This window comes from Salmo salar, chromosome ssa16, assembly GCF_905237065.1.
Source record: "Salmo salar chromosome ssa16, Ssal_v3.1, whole genome shotgun sequence".
In the NCBI taxonomy this organism is placed as follows: domain Eukaryota; kingdom Metazoa; phylum Chordata; class Actinopteri; order Salmoniformes; family Salmonidae; genus Salmo; species Salmo salar.
In genome coordinates, this window is record NC_059457.1 from 44,673,742 (window position 1) to 44,688,349 (window position 14,608).

The 14,608-nt window shown below is 43.3% G+C and overlaps 1 protein-coding gene and 1 non-coding gene across 2 annotated transcripts; both read right to left on the bottom strand.

Moving 5' to 3' along the window:
- Positions 1–1,227: 1,227 nt before the first annotated feature.
- LOC106573943 (lipoamide acyltransferase component of branched-chain alpha-keto acid dehydrogenase complex, mitochondrial) lies at positions 1,228–8,744 on the bottom strand. Its single transcript, XM_014149418.2, has 11 exons — positions 8,591–8,744; positions 7,807–7,948; positions 7,377–7,452; positions 7,016–7,197; positions 6,644–6,771; positions 5,851–6,103; positions 5,528–5,694; positions 5,076–5,153; positions 4,641–4,832; positions 4,324–4,395; positions 1,228–2,439 (listed from the first exon to the last, which is right to left on the bottom strand). Exons 1-11 carry the CDS (start codon positions 8,633–8,635, stop codon positions 2,272–2,274), a joined length of 1,503 nt encoding a protein of 500 aa, XP_014004893.1. The 5' UTR covers positions 8,636–8,744; the 3' UTR covers positions 1,228–2,271.
- Positions 2,542–2,680, bottom strand: LOC123727950 (small nucleolar RNA SNORD94). The gene has a single exon (XR_006759912.1). It is a non-coding gene; the product is annotated as a small nucleolar RNA SNORD94 (small nucleolar RNA).
- Positions 8,745–14,608: the final 5,864 nt, after the last annotated feature.

Genomic DNA, 14,608 nt, shown 5'->3' on the forward strand with positions numbered 1-14,608 from the left:
GTTGGACAAAAAATACTGTAAAAACACCAGCAAAATTGTGATTTTAATTTTGGAATACTGTTCCAAATAATTCCCATCATAGAGATATGTGCTCGTATACAAATCTAAGCAAGGTTACAAATTATTATGTTTCAGTCACATATTGTATGTTTGGGCTTCTTGTGGTAAATTTGCAGGATTACAAATTATTAGCAATTCTGTTCAAGAACAAAATCGGCCCACGGCTGAATCTATACTGAACAAAAATATGTACACAACATGTAAAGTGTTGGTCCCATGTTTCATGAGCTAAAATAAAAGATTCCAGAAATGTTCCATATGCACAAAAAGCTAATTTCTTTCAAATGTTGTGTACAAATTTGTTTACATCCCTGTTAGTGAGCATTTCTCCTTTGCCAAGATAATCCATCCAGCTGACAGGTGTGGTATATCAAGAAGCTGATTAAACAGCATGTCATTACACAGGTGCACCTTGTGCAGGGGACAATAAAATGGCACTCTAAAATGTGCAGTTTTGTCACACAACACAATGCCACAGATGTCTCAAGTTTTGAGGGAGCGCGCAATTGGCATGCTGACTGCAGGAATGTCCACCAGAGCTGTTGCCAGAGAATTGAATGTTTAATTTCTCTACCATAAGCCATTTCCGTCATTTTAGAGAATTTGGCAGTACGTCCAACCATCGTCACAACAGCAGACCACGTGTAACCATGCCAGCGCAGGACTTCCACATCCCTCTTCTTCACCTGCGGGATCGTATTTCTGTCTGTAATAAAGCCCTTTTGTTGGGATAAACTCATTCTTATTGGCTGGGCCTGGCTCCCCTATGCCCTCCCAGGCCCGCAACTTTTCCCAGTCATGTGAAATCCATAGATCAGGGCCTAATGCATTTATTGAAATTGACAGATTTCCTTATGTACTGTAACTCAGTAAAATCTTTGAAATTGTTGCATTTATATTTTTGTTCAGTATAGTTGATCCCTGTCCTAGTGTCTGCTGTTTTTTTCCTTTCAATGAAGACCTAGGGCTCTGTTCAATCTGTATTGATGAAACGTTACAGAAACTAAGGTCATTTCCAAATTGAGCTGACATACATAGCTGTAGATCGATAAGGAGAAAACCCGCAGACCCATTTACATTTACATTTAAGTCATTTAGCAGACGCTCTTATCCAGAGCGACTTACAAATTGGCCCTCCGCCCTTTGTGGAATGAGATTGACACGTGATATAGATAAATGAAATGCTTTATTTTACCAAAATAGTGAGCTTCACGAGTTTTGGGGAACATATAATGTACAACACAACAAAGCAAATCTTTACGCATTAAATTGATTTAAACTTTTCAGGATCCACACTATCAGAAAGAACAGTGGTTGTTGAGTCAGTCTGTATTATTTAAAGGGACAGGAGAAATGCCAATCTCACTTAAGTACAGAGAGATCACAGTACACATTTCCCAAAATCCATTCCCCCAAATCCTACACTAGGTGTTCACTTCCAACCATTACTTTATACTTTTTTTTAAAGCAATACATTATCAGACAGCAATAAAAGCACCATTCTAGAAAAGCAGCAACTGTAACAGATAAATTGATCAAACTAACAATTGTGGAACTATTGTAGGAGCCTTATGTCCATTCTCATAGCAGATGTGTACACTCACAAGTGCGTGTTGTGCAATGATGCTTTTCAAGGGGAATCACTAAAACACACATTCTCTTGAAAAGAGCTTTCTAGTGTTGAGGGAATGTGTGGGGCCATAAAAACATAAAAAAGGCCCTGCACCTTTAAGGTTATTCCATGGTTTCGGCACCAATACCCTTAAAGGTGCAGGGCCTTTTCTTCTTTTTTTTAACAGAGACATACAGTATTTCAGAAATACAGGTTTACTAAAGGTCTGTTTTCCAACATTCAGCTCTTCAGCAAAAATCACTACTTTTTATAACCATCCTATATCAGTAAGGCAACCGGAAGAGAGAAATAAAACTAAGGCCACACACAAAGATAAAACAGCCTGCAACTAGATATTAGTTTCACAATGTTGAGTAGTAGGTAACTTGTAGTGTCTGTGGCATGTGCAGCCATTCATATTCTGAGGAAGAAAGGTTTTGGAAGGCCAAGGAGGCGGGAGCAGTATGGGGACCAGTAACACCCAGTCAATGTGACTACCCAGAGAGTCAGAGTACAGTAGAACATTTTCACATAATCATGGTGACTGGTTTTGTGTTGCAGGGCTGCATCCAGAGGAGGCCGTCCAGGGTGCCGCAGGCTCATTTTAGGTCCAGGACCATTGATGCTGGGTTCTCCAGGTAGTCCCTCCACATGTTCGAGAACCGCGCCATTGTGGCCCCGTCGATGATCCGGTGGTCTGCTGACCAGCTGACATTCATGATGTGAGCTTTCTCCACCTCGTCCCTCGAGTTAAACCTCGGCAGGGCCTGAAAGGGGCATGAACATGTCAGGAGACTATTATTCATAAAGCAATCAAGACATCCATAACCACCAAATAAATATAATGTAACAAGTACAGAGAGAGTCATGAGGCTCAGTCAGGCGTCTGTATTGTGTTTGCACCTCCCAGTCAGCCGGACACCTGCCCACTGAACTAAGAACCAACACCAACACTCAGCTCCCATTATCAGCAGAGTTCCGTACCCTTGTGCTTCTCACCATAGCCATCATGGACAACATACAGTTGAAGTCGGAAGTTTACATACACTTAGGTTGAAGTCCTTAAAACTCGTTTCTCAACCACTCCACAAATTTCTTGTTAACCAACTATAGTTTTGGCAAGTCGGTTAGGACATCTACTTTGTGCATGACAAGTAATTTTTCTAACAATTGTTTACAGACAGATTATTTCACTTATAATTCACTGTATCACATATCCATTGGGTCAGAAGTTTACATACACTAAGTTGATTGTGCCTTTAAACAGCTTGGAAAATTCCAGAAAATTATGTCATGGTTTTAGAAGCTTCTGATGGGCTAATTGACATCATTTGAGTCAATTGGAGGTGTACCTGTGGATGTACTTCAAGGCCTACCTTCAAGCTCCGTGCCTCTTTGCTTGACATCATTGGAAAATCAAAAGAAAGCCAAGACCTCAGAAAAGAAATTGTAGACCTCCACAAGTCTGGTTAATCCTTGGGAGCAATTTCCAAACGCCTGAAGGTACCACGTTCATCTGTACAAACAATAGTACGCAAGTATAAACACCATGGGACCACGCAGCCATCATACCGCTCAGGAAGGAGACGTGTTCTGTCTCCTAGAAATGAACGTACTTTGGTGAGAAAAGTGCAAATCAGTCCCAGAACAACAGCAAAAGACCTTGTGAAGATGCTGGAGGAAACGGGTACAAAAGTATCTATAGCCACGGTAAAACAAGTCCTATATCGACATAACCTGAAAGGCTGCTCAGCAAGGAAGAAGTCACTGCTCCAAAACCACCATAAAAAAGCCAAACTACGGTTTTCAACTACAGATGGGGACAAAGATCGTACTTTTTGGAGAAATGTCCTCTGGTCTGATGAAACAAAAATAGAACTGTTTGGCGGAAAAAGGGAGAGGCTTGCAAGCAGAAGAACACCATCCCAACCGTGAAGCATGGGGGTGGCAGCATCATGTTGTGGGGGTGCTTTGCTGCAGGTGCACTTCACAAAATAGATGGCATCATGAGGTAGGAAAATTATGTGGATATATTGAACCAACATCTCAAGACATCCGTCAGGAAGTTAAAGCTTGGTTGCAAATGGGTCTTCCAAATGGACAATGACCCCAAGTGTACTTCCAAAGTTGTGGCAAAATGGCCTAAGGACAACAAAGTCAAGGTATTGGAGTGGCCATCACAAAGCCCTGACCCAATCCCATAGAAAATTTGTGGGCAGAACTGAAAAAGAGTGTGCGAGCAAGGAGGCCTACAAACCTGACTCAGTTACACCAGCTCTGTCAGGAGGAATGGGCCAACATTCACCCAACTTATTGTGGGAAGCTTGTGGAAGGCTACCCGGAACGTTTGAGCCAAGTTAAACAATTAAAAGGGATTGCTACCAAATACTAATTGAGTGTATGTACACTTCTGAGCCACTGGGAATGTGATGAAAGAAATAAAAGCTGAAATAAATCATTCTCTCTACTATTACTCTGACATTTCACATTCTTAAAATAAAGTGGTGATCCAAACTGACCTAAGACAGGGAATTTTTACTGGGATTAAATGTCAGGAATTGTGAAAAACTGAGTTTAAATGTATTTGGCTAAGGTGTATGTAAACTTCCGACTTCAACTGTAGCTGATAAAGTCATTTACGATTCACAAACCTGGATCTTTCCCAGAGCGCCAATCGCCACCTCAGGAGGCAAAATCACTGGCTTTGCATACGTGCCTCCAATCTGATTCAAGGGAATACACAAATACATGACATGTAAATACTGAACAAGCGACCCAAGCAAGCATAGGAAACAAATAACGCAGTAGCTAGCAGTCAATTACTATTCAAGTAAGCATTACTAGATGGCTACCACAAAGGCCAACCAGTTTGATTTATCAGTATTACTTATTGATCAAGCTCATTCTCCCAGCTTTAGCATTAGTTTCTCCCAAGGTCCCTAAACCCCACCCCCTCTCCCCAGCTCACCGAGCCGATGTTGGAGAGGGTGAAGGTGCCTCCTGTGAGGTCGGCCGTGCCCAGCTGGCCCGTGGCGCCCAGGGTCTGCATGCGGTTGAGCTCCCCGGCGATCTCAAACACACTCAGCACCTGCACATTCTTCACATTGGGTACCAGCAGACCCTGGCTCGTGTCCATGGCCAGGCCAATGTTGTGGGACGCCTGGTGGAGGAGACGAAAAAGAAGTTCAGACCCAGTTTGGGTTCTCAATCTTTTCGACGGGGGAGATCTGAGAAGTTTAAACTCTCTTCATGTTCATGTTAATGATTCATTCTATTTCTACCGTCCAGAATTGTGCTCGCCATGAGCAAGCACAAATACACCATTTATTTGAATATTTTGATGCATCATTGTCTTCAATAACACTGCAATATCTAGATCTGGGGGACCTTCCGGCAGCCTTACCTTGTAGGTGATGTTCTGAACAGCCTCGTCCACCGAGGCGTTGAGGATGGGGAAACGGAGTAGGCCCAGAGAAGCAGCCTGCTCAAACAGACAAGATATTTATCACCATCACAGCAAAAACAGACTATTTCTACAAATCCTCCAACATAGTCCTTTTGGTATGGCATGATGCATCCCACTGCATCATGAGACTTATGACACCCGTTGCAGTGAGGTTGCTCTCCAAGATGTTAAATCACTTCAGTCATAACAGAAGCCATTTAATTTGTCATAACAATAATATGTCATTTGGCATGGGTGGTCATAAATTGACATGAGCTTATAACACTCATTTCAATGTCATAACAATCATGTCAAATAAAGTGTTATAGTGCATTTTGACAATAGTACCACCTTGACACCCAAATGTCACCTTACAACGTCATTATATTATGTTGGGAGTCAAAGGTCACCTTGATGAAGAAGGGCATGTAGCTGAGCTTGACACCACGAGCCTCTGACAGGCCCTTCAGCTCCTTGCGCAGCTGTACCAGCCTGGTCAGGTTCACCTCATCACAGTACCCAAAGTGGGGGATTTTCAAGGCAGCAGTCATGGTCTTTACCATCGCTTTATGGAAACCTGGTCGTTCCAAGGAATACAATGGGAAAAAGGGATAAAGTTTTGATGAAAGAGCAGCCCATCACCCATAGTGATTATTATCTGAATCAGAGATGTATCCCAGAAAGCAAATACATTTATTGGAAGCATTAACCATCTCTGTAAAACTGCCTCTACCTTTCAGGGGCTCAGTGCTGTCCGTGCCCGAGAAGACGGGCCTAGAGATTGCAGGGAGCGGGACACTTGGTGGGGGCTTCGCCTTTGGCTTGACAGCCGAAGAGGGGGCGGATGCTGTGGGAAGTGGGGGCTGAATCTCGTGGAATGGGGTCAGGGGTAAGATGGCCCCTGTCTGTTTGGCCAGAAAGTTGAGGATGTCCTCTTTGAGGATCCGTCCGTCTCTCCCCGTTCCAACCACTTCACTCAGCTTGATCTGAAAAGGAGTAATGAGACAGACAGGTGGACATGAGGTAAAGGAATAATGGGGAGTGGCAATGAGGTAAAAGGACAGACAGGTGGACATTAGTGATGGTGGTCGATACACTTACATATCGCAATGTTATTTATTTGTTTTATATATATTTTTACTGTAGATAGCGCTAGTCAGCTGTACCTGCGCCAAAATGGTGGTATTTTCCTAACTATAACTTGTGGTCGATCTTCTTTTTAAACAGTGAGACACCATGTTTTTAGCACTTATTTTCCTGACTGATCAAAACTAATTTTCTCATGCTCTTGTCTCTCTGTAGTAGACATATAGCGAGCAATATATTTGGAACATCATAATGCAATACATATCAGCACCTAGGTATCGTGATAACATCATATGGTCCCTGGCAATTCCCAGCCCTAGTGGACATCCACAAAATCCTGCACACCCATTAGCTCTCTAGGATGAGCATTGGTACCACTGGTTTAAAGGGGCAGTGTGCTGCTATACTTTGTGTTGACAGTGTGTGTTTTAATAACTCACGTTGTTCTCCATAGCTAAACGACGGACTGCAGGGGTGGCCTGGGTCTTGTGTCCCTTGATTTCCTGGTGTGTGTGCTCATCGTGTGACATCGCCGGGGTCTCCACAACATCCTCCTCATTGGCCACCTCTGAAAGATCGACCACAAAGTCATCACCACCACCAACCAATGGGAGTCAATGTTGTTTTCGGACTTCCAGATATTCTGTTGTGTTCCTAAATGTTTATTTTGATGATGAACGGTAATATAAAAAGGTAAAGGAAATGGCTTCAAGGTTTCCAGTTCCAACTGTTCTGAAAATGTTCACTGTCAACGACTTCATACGTAAGAAGTTGGGAGATTCCCATTACTCTAGTGTTGGTGCCCTACCTACCCGGACCGGACTCTGTCTCAATATCCACCAGCGCTGTGCCCACTAAGGCTGTAGCATCCACCTCATAGTAGAGCTTTTTAATGACACCGTCATAGCGACTTGTGATGGTGACAGATGCCTTGTCACTCTGTACCTCACAGATGCTGTCAAACTGAGACACCTTGTCTCCCTCCTTTACATACCTACAGAAAGAGAAAGAGACATTGAACCTAAACAAAATATGTATCTTGGAGCAGCAAATCTTGGAGCAGCAAAGCCCTGTAATAATTGAACTTGTGTGCCTTCTAGTGGCAACTCTTATAAAAACCTAATTCATAAAAAAGTGGTGCTCACATCGGTGTACCATATTTTGAAAACATACCATTCCTTCAACGTCACCTCCATGATGCCCTCGCCAATATCTGAAAGTTTGAATGGCACAATTGGTCCTGGTGTGCCTGTAAAGAGAACAAGTGATCATTAAAACAACATTAATTATTTAGCCTATAACTTCCACATAGCCTTATGTCTATAACATCTGTTGTAATAGAACCCAATTATTTAAAATAAAATATTTTTTACATAATTTGAACCTGTAAGATTGATTGTTTACAGCCTGTGTGTACACTGTCAACAGCGTTCTTCCTCATTGGGCTAGTTCGTTTTGCATGGTACAATGCCAGGGTGGTTGGAGATTTAACTTAAGGACCAAGGGAATGGTCTAAAAAAAAAAAAGCTAACCCAGCCCCCAGCACCGGGACCTACAAAAAGAACTCAGTTGGAATATACTGTTAGTGCAGAAGCCTACCTACCATAACTTGTGCGAAAAAACCTAGCGCTGCACAGCTGAGGGACGAAGACATGGTGGGGATGGAGGGTGTAGTCTGGTCGGCCAGTTTGGACCCTGGAGCAGCAACGCTTGTGCCGATATTCCAAAATCTGGGATGATAAACGCTGACAAATAGATCCATGTGATTATCATTAATTTGATGGGGCTGGGCACTGCGGGAGCTCGCTACTTCTATACACAGCATCTTCAGTTATTATATTGCATGACTGTTGAGTAGCTATCAAAAGTTAACTAGATGCAAAGCAAGTTAAAGTTATTTATTATCTAACCAACCTAACATCCAACAAAGTTAAATCGTCAATCCCAAAGTGTTGTAGCCATTCATGGCTAAATTGTTTATCAAAGTTACTTTAGCTAACGTTAACTGGAAACTTGTTGAAAAGACATTGTAACCGAGGTTTGACATTGGCATGCATGTTCAATTCTGTCATCACACACATCGTCAAGAGTTTGAGTCAATTTGTTGGCTAACTACATATTTTGGCTAGTAGTAGCGAGCAGATAGCAATTTTTGTCAATACAAAGCAATGACGAAACATTCATTTCAATCCCACTGTAGTGTAGACTAGTTAACTAACGTTAGCCATTCAGCTAGGTAGCTTGTTTGCTAGCAGCTGCATGGGTAAAGTCTCTAGATTGAGGTATAGTGGCAGATTTTATAAATGTAAGATACTTGTGCATCATCAACTATTTATGCAAAACTTTCAGGTGGGGATTAACATTTGGAAAAACTCAAACAAACATACCAAGCGTCTCATAAATGTGAATGAGCCTCTAGTAAATGCCGCCATCTTTGTTCCGTCCGGATCTGACGAACAATGCACACCCCTTTCAATGGCCAACCAGAGATCAGTCGCCGTAGGGGAACGCCTCCGTCGTGAATTGCTCGTCAAATCTATAAAACTAAGTGCACTGTGATTTTAACATATTCTAGTTTAAGGAACATACATGTATTTACTGAGCTAAGTAACCCGTGACTGGACTGCCTCTCACTACCATATTTGGGGGTGAGAAAACGTTCTAAACGGATGCTTCAGCCAAAGAGTTTTACAACTGAACCAAGATAGACCACAGCCTATTGTTTTCAATGGGAATAAATGAGTCATAGTGGACAGAAAAAGCAATGAGGTGGGCAGATACAAGCACGAGCTAGCGAGATCCTATTGGCGCGTTCCAGCATATATCTGCATATTTCCGTTAGGGAACGCATATTATGTGAATTGCGCCTGTGCAGAAACTACATTCGCCTTTGCACTCCTAAACATTGCGATTTTTTAAAACTTTTGCAAACGGTAAAGTCTACAAAAACGTTGTCCACTCAGTTCATAACAGATTTTAGTTTTGGGCTAAGAAAACGGTTTTGAAATAAAATGTTTAATCGACGAGAAAATGTGCAGAATGTCGGCCAAAATCCATCTCGTTCCATCTCACACTCTGTCTTGGGTTAGTTCTAAAAAAAATATTTGTCTTATGTCTGTGTTACAACTTTACTTGAGGCGATGTTAATGGGGTTAATAGTGATGGGCCAGTAATTGAAGGTTGCTGGTTTGAGTCCCTGAGCCGACTATGTGATGAGGTAAACCGACTAGGTGAAAAATCTGTTGATGTGCCTTTGAGTAAGGCACTTACCCCTAATTGCTCCAGGAAGTAGCTCTGTGTATGAGTGTCTGCTAAATTACTAAAATGTCAAATGTAATAGCAAGTTCATAACACATACGCAGTACAACTATTTGAGGGGATGTTCATGTAAAAGATGCCATTGTACTTTGTAACTCTCTTGTGTTGTGTTTTTAAAGAAAGGACTGTCCAGCCAGCGATCGAGGTTTATTGGTGTTTATTCTGACGATAGACACAAGGAAGAACATTAGATGTGCAGGACAACAGTATGTTGATGGCTGTAGATTTGTGATTCGTTGCTTGTCAGTCAGTATCAGACTAGGTTTTTTGTAATCAAACATCAAAACAATGACAAAAATAGTACATAATACAATCAATGTCAGTACCTGATGATAGGTAGAGGAAGCACATTAGATTTGCAGGACAGTATGTTGATGGCTGTAGATTCGTGATGTGTCTTTTGGCATGGAAATACAGTGCCTTCAGAAAGTATTCACACCCTTTGACTTTTCCCACATTTTGTAGTGCTACACCCTGAATTTAAAATGGATTCAATTGAGATTTTGTGTCACTGATATATACACAATACCGCATACTATCAATGTGGAATTCTGTTTTTAGAATTTTATACAAATTAATAAAAAATGAAAAGCTGAAATGTCTTGAATTAATAAGAATTCAACCTCTTTGTTATAGCAAGCCTACATTTTAAAAAATGTGCTTAACAAGTCACATTATAAGTTGCATGGAATCACTCTGTGTGCAATGATAGTGGTTAACATGATTTTTGAATGACTACCCCACCTCTGTACCACACACATACATTTATCTGTAAGGTCCCTCAGTCAAGAAGTGAATTTCAAGCACAGATTCAACCACAAAGACCAGGGAGGTTTTCCAATGCATTGCAAAGAAGGGCACCTATTGTGAGATGGGTGAAAATAAAAAAAGCAGACACTGAATATCCCTTTGAGCATGGTGAAGTTATCAATTATGCTTTGGATGGTGTATCAATATACCCAGTCACTACAAAGATGCAGGCGTCCTTCCTAACTCAATTGCCAGAGAGGAAGGAAACCACTCAGGGATTTAACCATGAAGCCAATGGGGATTTTAAAACAGTTACAGATTAATGGCTATGATATGAGAAAACTGAGGATGTATCAACAACATTGTAGTTACTCCACAAAACTAAATGACAGAGTAAAAAGAAGGAAGCCAAAAATATTCCAAAACATGCATTTTGTTTGCAATAAGGCACTGAAATAATACTGCAAAAAAATGTGGCAAATAAATTAACTTATGTTTGGGGATAATCCAACACAACACATCACTGAGTACCAGTCTTCATATTTTCAAGCATGGTGGTGGCTGAATCATGTTATGGGTATACTTGTCATCGGCAAGGACAAGGGAGTTATTTAGGATAAAGCAAACATAATAGTATGCCCAGGAAAAATACTTGAAGAAAAACTAGTTCAGTCTGCTTTACAACAGAAACTGGGAGACAAATTCACCATTCAGCAGGACAATAACCTTAAACCTAAAAGGCTAAATATACACTGTCAGTTGCTTACCAAAACGACATTGAATGTTCCTGAGTGGCCTAGCTACAGTTTTGACTTAAATCTGCTTGAAATCGATGACATGAAAATGGCTGTCTAGCAATGATCAACAACCAACCTGACAGCGCTTGAAGAACTTTGAAAAGAATAACGGCCAAATATTGTACAATCCAGGTATGCAAAGCTCTTACCCAAGAGAGACTTACCCAAAAATACTCACAGTTGTAATTTTCTGCCAAAGGTGATTCTAACATGTATTGACTCAGGGGGTTGAATACTTAGTATAATAGTATATAGTATAATTTTTCTTCCACTTAAGACATTACAGAGTATTGTGTGTGGATCGTTGACCCTTCGTGGTTGAGAGAATGCCAAGAGGGTGCAAAGCTGTCATCAAGGCAAGAATATAAAATATAAAATGTATTTTGAGGATGTATCAACAACATATATATATATATATATATCTAGCTACATAGTTGTCTTTGCTGTCTTTGTATCAAGGATAAAGGTGTAGCTTTGAGAAACTAACAAGGTTAGCTAGCCAGCTGTATTCGTTCGCAGCCATTGCTAGCTAGCCAACTCTACCAGCTAGCAGTATTGTATCATTTTTAGTCAATAAGATTTTTGCAACGTAAGCTTAACTTTCTGAACTTTCGAGACGTGTAGTCCACTTGTGTAGCTAGCAGGACTGACTTTGTGTTAGCTAGCCAACGTTAAATTACTTCAGCGTTATGAAAGGAACTAGACACGGACACGAATGATCCATTGGTAGTTTGCTGTAACCAAGTATTGGTGCTAACCGTGTGTTATTGGATGCTAGCATGCTAGTTAGCTACGGCGTCAAAGGATACGGTGCACTGGGTGGGTTTCACGGAAGAATACTGTACCAAGTTATCTAGCTGAATAAACTAAGTTTGAGCCTATTCCTGGAAACACTGAACCACTGTAGTTTACATCAATTATCATTTTAAAGTGGAAGTAGGAAAAGTTATATTTGAGTGTTTCAGTGAATGGTTAGTGAGGGAGTCCCTGCGCTCTCGCTTCCCCAGTTGTTTAGTTAATTTTAATTCCAATCTCCTTTGTATTAGCGTAGCCTCTCCTGTAGCCTGTCAACTATGTGTCTGTCTATCCCTGTTCTCTCCTCTCTGCACAGGCCACACAAACGCCTCACACCGCGTGGCCGCTGCCACTCTAACGTGGTGGTCCCAGCGCGCACGACCAACGTGGAGTTCCAGGTCTCCGGCAGCCTCTGGAACTGCCGGTCTGCGGCCAACAAAGCAGAGTTCATCTCAGCCTACGTTACCCTCCAGTCCCTCGACTTCTTGCCGCTGACGGAAACATGGATTACCTCAGAAAACACAGCTACTCCTACTGCTCTCTCCTCGCCTGACCACATGTTCTCGCATACCCCAAGAGCATCTGGTCAGCGGGGTGGTGGCACTGGAATCCTCATCTCTCCCAAGTGGACATTCTCTCTTTCTCCCCTGACCCATCTGTCTATCTCCTCATTTGAATTCCATGCTGTCACAGTCACTAGCCCATTCAAGCTTAACATCCTTATCATTTATCGCCCTCCAGGTTCCCTTGGAGAGTTCATCAATGAGCTTGACGCCTTGATAAGTTCCTTTCCTGAGGATGGCTCACCCCTCACAGATCTGGGTGACTTTAACCTCCCTACGTCTACCTTTGACTAATTTCTCTCTGCCTCCTTTCCACTCCTCTCCTCTTTTGACCTCACCCTCTCACCGTCCCCCCCTACTCACAAGGCAGGCAATACGCTTGACCTCATCTTTACTAGATGCTGTTCTTCTACTAATCTCACTGCAACTCCCCTCCAAGTCTCCGACCACTACCTTGTATCCTTTTCCCTCTCGCTCTCCTCCAACACTACTCACTCTGCCCCTACTCAGATGGTATTGCGCTGTCGCAACCTTCGCTCTCTCTCTCCTGCTACTCTCTCCTCTTCCATCCTATCATCTCTTTCCTCTGCTCAATCCCTCTCCAACCAATCTCCTGATTCTGCTTCCTCAACCCTCCTCTCCTCCCTTTCTGCATCCTTTGACTCTCTATGTCCCCTATCCTCCCGGCCGGCTCGGTCCTCCCCTCCTGCTCCGTGGCTTGACGACTCATTGCAAGCTCACAGAACAGGGCTCCGGGCAGCCGAGCAGAAATGGAGGAAAACTAGCCTCCCTGCGGACCTGGCATCTTTTCACTCCCTCCTCTCTACATTTTCTTCCTCTGTTTCTGCTGCTAAAGCCACTTTCTACCACTCTAAATTCCAAGCATCTGCCTCTAATCCTAGGAAGCTCTTTGCCACCTTCTCCTCCCTCCTGAATCCTCCTCCCTTCCCCCCCCTCCTCCCTCTCTGCGGATGACTTCGTCAACCATTTTGAAAAGAAGGTTGATGACATTCGATCCTCGTTTGTTAAGTCAATTGACACCGCTGGTCCTGCTCACGTTGCCCTACCCTATGCTTTGACCTCTTTCTCCCCTCTCTCTCCAGATGAAATCTTGCGACTTGTGATGGCCGGCCGCCCAACAACCTGCCCGCTTGACCCTATCCTCTCCTCTCTTCTCCAGACCATTTCCGGAGACCTTCTCCCCTACCTCACCTCGCTCATCAACTCATCCTTGACCGCTGGCTACGTCCCTTCCGTCTTCAAGAGAGCGAGAGATGCACCCCTTCTCAAAAAACCTACTCGATCCCTCTGATGTCAACAACTACAGACCAGTATCCCTTCTTTCTTTTCTCTCCAAAACTCTTGAGCGTGCCGTCCTTGGCCAGCTCTCTTGCTATCTCTCTCAGAATGACCTTCTTGATCCAAATCAGTCAGGTTTCTAGACTGGTCATTCAACTGAGACTGCTCTTCTCTGTGTCACGGAGGCTCTCCGCACTGCTAAAGCTAACTCTCTCTCCTCTGCTCTCATCCTTCTAGACCTATCTGCTGCCTTTGACACTGTGAACCATCAGATCCTCCTCTCCACCCTCTCCGAGTTGGGCATCTCTGGCGCGGCTCACTCTTGGATTGCGTCCTACCTGACAGGTCGCTCCTACCAGGTGGTGTGGTTAGAATCCGTCTCCGCACCACGTGCTCTCACCACTGGTGTCCCCCACGGCTCAGTTCTAGGCCCTCTCCTATTCTCGCTATACACCAAGTCACTTGGCTCTGTCATATCCTCACATGGTCTCTCCTATCATTGCTACGCAGACGACACACAATTAATCTTCTCCTTTCCCCCTTCTGATAACCAGGTGGCGAATCGCATCTCTGCATGTCTGGCAGACATATCAGTGTGGATGACGGATCACCACCTCAAGCTGAACCTCGGCAAGACGGAGCTGCTCTTCCTCCCGGGGAAGGACTGCCCGTTCCATGATCTCGCCATCACAGTTGACAACTCCATTGTGTCCTCCTCCCAGAGTGCTAAGAGCCTTGGCGTGACCCTGGACAACACCCTGTCGTTCTCCGCTAATATCAAGGCGGTGACCCGATCCTGTAGGTTCATGCTCTACAACATTCGCAGAGTACGACCCTGCCTTACACAGGAAGCGGCGCAGGTCCTAATCAAGGCACTTGTCAT

Excerpts from the sequence above, each read along its gene's own strand:
- LOC106573943 (XM_014149418.2), bottom strand. The coding sequence starts at position 8,635 with ATGGCGGCATTTACTAGAGGCTCATTCACATTTATGAGACGCTTG. Across the intron at positions 5,695-5,850 it reads CAGCACTGAGCCCCTGAAAG|GTTTCCATAAAGCGATGGTA; the intron begins GTAGAGGCAGTT and ends TGGAACGACCAG. Across the intron at positions 4,833-5,075 it reads TTCAGAACATCACCTACAAG|GCGTCCCACAACATTGGCCT; the intron begins GTAAGGCTGCCG and ends CTCCTCCACCAG.